This window comes from Gekko japonicus, unplaced genomic scaffold, assembly GCF_001447785.1.
Source record: "Gekko japonicus isolate JY-2015 unplaced genomic scaffold, Gekko_japonicus_V1.1 scaffold35, whole genome shotgun sequence".
NCBI classification, from domain to species: domain Eukaryota; kingdom Metazoa; phylum Chordata; class Lepidosauria; order Squamata; family Gekkonidae; genus Gekko; species Gekko japonicus.
In genome coordinates this window covers 1,304,261-1,312,570 of record NW_015176453.1, presented here as the reverse complement: position 1 = coordinate 1,312,570, position 8,310 = coordinate 1,304,261, and the positions used below count along the sequence as shown (strand labels likewise).

The 8,310-nt window shown below is 42.4% G+C and overlaps 1 protein-coding gene across 1 annotated transcript in view; it reads left to right on the top strand.

The window, feature by feature from the left end:
* The window catches only part of CFAP46 (cilia and flagella associated protein 46), a 139,040-nt gene that overhangs the window by 31,895 nt on the left and 98,835 nt on the right, over positions 1-8,310 (top strand). Inside the window, 2 exon segments of the mRNA XM_015426887.1 lie at positions 789-909; positions 6,014-6,137. Of these exon segments, the coding sequence (XP_015282373.1) occupies positions 789-909; positions 6,014-6,137 (245 nt within the window).

The following is an 8,310-nucleotide window of genomic DNA, read 5'->3' as shown; positions in this document are numbered from 1 at the left end:
TCTTCTTCTTCTTCTTCCAGTCCCAGTTCTTCTCCATATTTTTTGAGGAAGTCTTCTGCTTTAAATATTGATGTAATCCAATACTTTTTCTCTTGCATGGAAAAAGCCAGGCCTTCTGGAAGGAGCCATCTGTATTGTATCCCATTTTTCTTTAATAACCATGTCAGTTTGGAATAATTCCTTCTCTTCTCTCTCACTCTCCATGGGATCTCCTTTAACACTTTTACTTCCATCTCTTGAAATTTGAGTGCTTTCGCGTTAACTTCTCTCAATATTTTGTCCCTTGCCATTCTTTTGTGGAAATGAACTTGTATCTCTCTTGGTACCTTCATTCGTCTTGCATATGCTGAGTTCATTCTACATACTTGGTCAAATTCTTTTAACATATCATCCTTTTCTATGTTCATATGTTCAGCTAGTATATTAGCCATTTTCTCTGCAAGATCTTCATCCTTCTCTTCAGGGATATTCTGAAATCTTAGCATGTATGCCGCTTTTATTCATCTTGTTCATAGTCTGTGATATAAATTTACTGTAACTTGATTACAATTATTTATTTATTTGTTTGTTTATTTCATTAGATTTTTACCCTGCCTTCCCAGCAAGGCCGGCTCAATTTGATGTTTGAATTGTTTCCAATGAAGTTAGTTTTTAACATTTTAATCTTGTTGTGAAAAACCTTTAGGATTTGTTGGAAGGGTTTCCAACCACATATTTTATATAATTAAAAGCTATTAAATGCCACTTAAGTTGCCACCGTGTAATAGTTTATTTTTCCATTTGTATAGGCGAAGAAAGGTACACCAAAAGATAGTGTGAGGAAAAAAAGGTCTTTGTTGGTGAATGCAGGCCTCGCACTGGCTCCTGAAGCATTTCAAATTGTCCTGGATAGTGAAAACGAAGCTAAAGGTAATACATATTTTCAGTGGCAGCAAAACTGAGGAGCTTCTTGCCTTGTGCTGAGCCTAGAAAAATATTTGATTTCAGTAGTCAACTAAAGCACCTAGAGGAGTAGGATATATTTGAATAAACATTGTATATGGCAGGAGGCCCTTGCTTATTAATCTTCCACCATAACATGTGTTTTATTCTGGCACACATGGCAGCTCCTTGCTTGTGGCAAACAGGTTATCTAACTTCATGGGTTGGATTTAGGAGAAAAGCTCATGAAAGGTCCTGGTAGAGCAGACCTTTCCTTGCATTCCCTTCTCTGAGCAGCCTCCTGGTTTTGAGGATCCTCATTAAACCAAATGTACTGCAGTATATGGGGCTGCAGTGAAGAGGGGGCAATTGGTTGAAATTGTGTCTTCCTCCCACCCCTGCAAGCTGCTAATCGATGGAGGAGTGGGATGATTTCATCTAATCCATCCTCCTCACTAGAGCCCACATTAATTTGTTCACAAGGTTCCCTTGACACTCAGGGGGGATTTTGGGGGCAAAAGGCAGAATGCTGGGGGAAGGTGGAGAGAGATCTGCTCTGCCAGCATCGTTGTGAGCTTTTCTACTGGCTTATAACCTCATAAGCCGAAGCTATAATTTTGAATGCTACTAGTTAACTCACACTGCTCTGAGCTCAAAATGGCAGCCTCTGCTTCTGTGAATGAACTAAATAATTCCTTCATCCTTGTAGTAAGTCATAACAAGCAGGAAAAGGATCTAAAAATCATGGAAACATGAGTAATATGAATGTTATTCACTACCTGGAGCAGGTCCTTTTGAGAAGTGGCATATAAATTTTCTAAATTAATATTATCTTCACTGGCATGAGTAAGTGTGGAGGGGCTGTGGCTCACTGGCAGAGCATCTGTTTGGCATGCAGAAGGTCCCAGGTTCAATCCCCAGAACCTCCAATTAAAAAGATCAGGTAGGAGGTGATGTGAAAAACCTCACCCTGAGACCCTAGACAACCACTGCTGGTCTGAGTAGACAGTACTGACTTTGATAGACCAAGGGAGTGATTCAGTATGTAATATTAGACATGGACTACAAATACTCAGGGTCTTTCTGCCTCATGGGTGAACCTGGGTTAACCCAACTCTCTCTTAGCTTAGCCTAGGTCCCGGTCACACAGAAGGTTTTGGCCTGGGAGAGGGACGAATCGGGGGTGCAACAAACAGGCGCAATCTCACCGCAACATCTGGGAAGCGGCGCGCACTCGTCCCCGATCCGTCCCTAAAGCCGGAAAACCCGCTGCAAAAAAGAACCCCCTACAGAGGAGGACTTACCAGGAACGCCGCATCAAGCGCGGCCATGGGATCGCCGGCACGCCCGTCGTCCAGAGCAATCCAGGCTCCCAGCCGAACTACGCATGCGCACACATGCGCAGTTTGGCTGCTGCGCTCTGCCTTCAGTGGCTTCCCCCCCGGCATCTGATCGTGCCAGGGAGGACGCGGTTCAGGGGATCTATGTGATCCCGCCACCGCGTGTCTCTTTTGGTGCGGCTTTGCCCGTGCTTCCCCACCCCCGTGTGGCAGGGGCCCTACTTCTTAAGTTTGTTGCGAGGGTAAAGGAGGAAACGAACTATGTGCATTGAAGTGAGCTCCTTGGAAGAAAGACCCTGGTGATACTAGTGTCATGATCTTCGTAGCATGTTTCATTATCTTTTTATGAAACAGCATGAAACAGTCTACTTAATGTGGCAGATTCCAGAAGTTCTGTTTTTCTGCTTACAGTCTCCTCCTCTGGGTGTCATTAGAATACAACCGGTTCCAGTTCAAATTGGGAAGGGGAAGGCGCAAGTCTGGTTTTTCTCTTCAGATGTGATAATACCTTAAGACCGGCACCTGCCACTCTTTAGTGTTGTATGAAAGTTGTTTTCAAATGTTACACTTAAATTAGTTTTAGTTCATTCCAGGGCAAAGTTTGGTCCCTGATAACCACCACTTGGGAAATGAAAAGCTTTTCAGTTAACATTTAATAGACTTTGTGTATAAATTAGAGATGAGTACTATTTGCTACTAAAACGTGGGTTCTTAAAACTGGCAATAATGTTGCTTTAAATGTAAATTCCCACTTCACGTAGCAAAACAGTCATTGCCTTGTCAAATAATTAGCTGCTTTTAAATGACATAGTTACTAACTGCTATATTGAACCAACTGTTTGGATTGGTCACTAACCTATTTTGACCTGCTTGAATTCCTTTTAAAAAAAACACATTCAGTTTGTATGCTCTTGAAGGCACTGAATCACTGTTGAGTAGTTTCAAATCAATAGCATATCAATATGACAATATTCTGAAACTATTTAGCTGAATTAATGTAATTGAAACCAGTGAATCTATCCCATAAATTCTTTTTCTTGACATTTTTAGACCTAGAAACAGCCCAGTCCTTTGTCTGACTACGGTCACACTGTGCTCAAGGATGTACTTTGGGGGGGGGAATTGGAGGAGGCAACAAGGTCTATTAATTATAATGACAAGTCACTGACCATATTCTGACCATTTTTTTGCCCAACTGAAGAATTATTTCATTTGGGAGTCAATTAAAAAATTCAAGAATATGTGTTTTGTGAAAATCCCCTGTGTATTCTTAAATTTATGAGTTTCATAGTGCCCATTTTAATCAACAAGAAATGAAATAATAAATGGGCTATATGTTCTAAGAGCAGAATGCAATTGAGAGAGCAGGCAACTACATGAATAACATTGGGTTGCTGGAGGAGGCAGCCATGTGTAGTTTTCATTAACTGCCCAGTTCAGCCCATGTTCCTGATCTTTTGTATGAGAGCATACAGGGAAAGCATGCAAAGCAGATCTTATCTGCTGAGTCCAATCCTGTTCACATGTGAGGGTTTCTTTGCTTTTGTTTCTTACAACTTGGAGCAGATTGTTATACCAAGTGTGAAAATTATTTTAACATACAATTATAAACTGATCTGTGTGTGTGGGGGGGGTTAATTCCTCCTCCTGTCTCCATTTTGGAGAAGCCAGATTGTCCTCCTTACTAGATAGAGTATGCAAGCCAAATTGTATACTCCTGTGGAAAACCTTGATTGTCTCATTAATAGATATTTTCAGACTGTATTATGGGAAACAGCTGAAAAACATAGTTTTTGATGACCCTCTGCAACTCTGATTTCTTGTGGGAATGTTTGGGGAGGCCTATTCAAGGAGAGCAATGTACCTGCCAAATATCGTCCATCAACAGGCATTTTCACATAAAATTATTATTCCTCATACTTTTAGGGGCTGGCTGGCTGACTATCAGCTCCATGACGCCATGCTAAAATCCGATCTATTTTTAAAGTTAAAACTGTTTATATTCTTGTACTGTCATTGCTTGGCAGGTTGCTTGAGGATCAGGATCAAATTAAAACTTATTCAGTCATCATAATGTCAAGGACTATAACTGAAAGCTATTCAGTGTCCTGCCTCATCAGATTTGTTGGGAAGCCACATCTAGTATTCTTATGGAAAACATTACTGTGGTGTCATTACACTGCCGAAATAATCCATGTTTGACATGTCTGCATTGCAAGAGTCATTTTCCACCTGAGGGCTCAGCTCAGTCTCCTGTTGTATCTTGTCTCTGTCAGTATAAGTTCTTTTCTGTATCACATATAATTAGACTGGTAAATAATTCATTTCCCCCCTCACGTCTTCCTTTCTCCCTCCCTCTTTCAGTAGCTTTGCTACTAACAAACTGTAGTTTTAGTATCTGTGGAAGAACAGTGTTGTGCCCAGAGTGGGGACAGGTCAGAAGGCAAGGGAGAAGAGGACTATGCCAGAATGGGGAAAATCGGGTACCAGCTTTATTGATTACAGACTCCACAGGTCTTGGCATGGGTGCAGTTCAATGAGGCACTGTTGGGAAATAATGGGTGCTGCTGAGAGCCCAACTGTGGCAGTGAGCTCCTCAATTCACTTGTTCAGGATAAGCAAAGACGGAGAGCTGGTATTAAGAAGAGAAGCAGTGGAAGCTGCAGTTCCTTGTGCACCAGCCTCTATGCCAACTATGAAGGTGGCTGCCATATAGCTTACCCCCCAGAGCTCCTTAAGGTAACTCCCTTTTTAGGATCATGCAGAGAGCCCACCCCTGCATAGCCCTGTAAAATGTTCCCCAAACCAATGCCTATATACTCACCAGTACAGGCCACAGAGAAGTGGTCTCACCTCCATTTCCCTTGGCTGGCTACACCTCCTTAGCCTTTCCCATAACCATACAGCTTACTGAAGGAGGTAAGGGCTAGGGGCTGCAACACAGGATCCTGCAGGCAGGAGTTCACATATGGTGCAACTACCCCATGACTACCTGCTTGCTCCCCTTTTTCACCTGGAGCAAAATGGCAGGGAGCTGTATTTAATGACATTTTAGCACACGTTACGCAGATTGAGATGGAATATAAATATTTGATTTGACCACTCTGAAGTTATGTGCTGCTTTTGAATTACCTATCACAATTTTATCCCTATCACATTAGGGCAGAGTATAGTGTTGTCCCCTCATGCATGTTAACCTCACAATAGTACCATGATGTTGGCTAAGCTGAGAACATTTCTGCAGTAGTGAAATTCCCCATATTGATATTTTTAAAACGGTGCATTATGTGAAATTTTCCGCAGTAGATTTTTCCTCACCAGGCGCAAACCCGAAGTTTTCTCCTTCTTACCCCAAATTTTTGGATCTTGGTAAAACTGGGGATTATGAAAATGCAGGGTAAGAAGGAGAAAACTTCAGGTTTGCGCCTGGTGAGGAAAAATCTACTGTGGAAAACATGCAATTTTTAAAATGTCAATGTGGGGAATTTCACTACCGCAGAAATGGTCTCAGAAACAGTAACTGACCCATATTGACCCAGTGAACTCTATGAGTGGATGAGGATTTTAACCCAGGTCTCCCTCTTCTGTTCCAACACTCTAACCAATGAGCCACCTCACCTCGACAGGATTTGTAGAAGTTTTATTCCACAATTATTCATTCAGTATCTAAGTCACTGTAGAGGCCTGCTTGTGAAATTACCATACCATTATCATAGTGTGAAAATGTATACATTGTCATCTTTTTTATTCAGTTGCCTCAAGTAAAAGTAAGGGTCAAATCAGTTACCTCTGTGCAAAAGCTGAGCATCATAGCAGAAGTGTGCAGAAAGCAGAAGGACACTTGAAGCGAATGCGAAATGAGAATGACAAAGAAAGGTAATTATTGTAGGCAACTGGTAAAATGTATGTTTTTGGTGTTTTTCAAGGGCAAATTATTACTAAGGAGAGGATCTTAGTTCTCTGAAACCTCAAAGGTGTATTTTTTTGGTCCAGGTGTCAGTGGTATACATAAACTTAACTCTCCCAGTACCATGCATTTTATGAATTAATATTACTTTCACCTACCTGAGTCCTCAGAATGCCTTTCTTGGGACCTGTTTATCCACTCTCCTCGCACCTCTTGCACACAGATGATTGACCTTTTCCTGCCACACTGCAGAAAAACTGAATAATGAACTTAAATTGATTTGACTGAATGTATTTGGATGATCAAAATCATGTTCCATATCACATCATCAGAAAGCTCTTCCGTGTAAATAAATGTGTGATCTAATTATTCAGTTGTTAATGTGCTTAGCCATTTATCCCTGAGAAATCAATAGGACTTTCTAGTACTTACAATGCCATCCTAAACAGAGCGACATCCTTCTGTTAAAGTCAACAGGCTTTGAAAGATGTAATTCTGCTTAGGATGGTACTGTTAATATTGGTTTGATTGTGATCAAACTTTTAAAGGAAAAATTCTAAAACTCTAGGGTCCCGATCAGACGGGTCTTTAGATCCGCGCCAGGCACGAGTACCTGGTGGATTTAAAGGTAATGACCAGACAGCAACATCTGAGAAATGTGCCTCTTCCGTGATCATCCCGTTTTGCCATGCTTCGGAGCCGTACTTAAAAGATACTAGTTAAAGTCTGGAGTTTTCGCTTCCCGACAGGCCAATTGCAGACTTTTCCCCGTCTGATCGTTCCAGTGCGCAATCCTCCCATTGGAATGGTCTGACGTCAGACCATCCCGAGCAGGTGCCATTTTAAAAAATTCTTAGCAATATGCGCATAAACGTGTAAACATACGACAGCCGCAGAGCTCCACTTAAATATTCCGGACAATTTCATGTTTCTAAATGGCCTGTGAATTTTATGAACTGCATTAATTAAAAAGGTACCTAGAGAGAGGTACCACTGGCAGTGCTTTAACCATTCAACTTCGCGCATGCGCGGAAAAACAAGTACACATTGAGGCATGGATGTGCATGTGCAAACAATTAAAAAAAAACTAACCACGCAGCTCCTTTAGGTGGATGCTATCTAGACTATCCACTGTGGAGTACGCACGTGGTAAGGGGAGCTGTCTGGTCGCGCAATGCGGGATAAAAAAGATCGGGATCAAATTAGAGCCAGGCCAATTGAGGTATTAGCTGCCCGTCTGAACGCACCCTAGGATCATTATCTGTTAATTACAGAGTTACAGTAAGCACTATGAATGTGTGTTGGGGGGGGGCAAGGTGCTGGAGACAACTTAGACTGATTGTTCTAGGGGACTTAAATATTCATGCTGTGGGTTCATTAGGAGAACTGGTCCAGGACATTGTAATGTAGCCTCTTTGACTGCCGTGGACCTCTCTGAAGTCATGACAGGCCCAAGATATCAAAAAGGTCAAACCCTGGACCAATGTTCCCTCTAAGCTGTGGAGTCTTGTGAGCAAAAATTCTACTTTGTGAGCTATTGGCATTAAAGTTGTGAGCAAGCAGTTTGGCTACTGCATAAGTTAGTTTGATCTTCTTCGTGGTCTCTGTGCTTCACACCAATGGGATCTAGTGCGCCTGCGCTGGATCTGCCGGTGCCTAGCAAGCTCTCTTAAAAGGATTTTCGTGCCTGGCCCAACTGAGCATGCTCAGGAGCCCCAGTGAGCATGCCCAGAAGGGCAGGCACGGACATCCCGCCAGTTCCAAAACCTTCCTATATCTCCATCAGATACCTTGTCGTCTTACACCGACCTCATAAAACGAATGGCCCACGCGTTGGGTTTGTCAATTGTTCAAAAGGATCCTCAATATACGGATTCCCTATATGATATCGTCCAACTTGATATGTCCTCAATCAAATTATCTCGCCTGCATGGGCCAATACCAGTACACCCTGTGGGAACAGATGTCCTAACTCTTCGTGCGTCTCCCTGAGGACAAGCTGTATGTTGCAAAACTGCTCCAGAAAGACGGCATGGTGGTCGCTAAACAGCAGTTGTCGACGACCAAGCATGTCCTGGAGGCCTCCTCAAAGACCATGACGTCGGCAGTGGCGCTTAGACAACATTCGTGGCTAAGGATGAT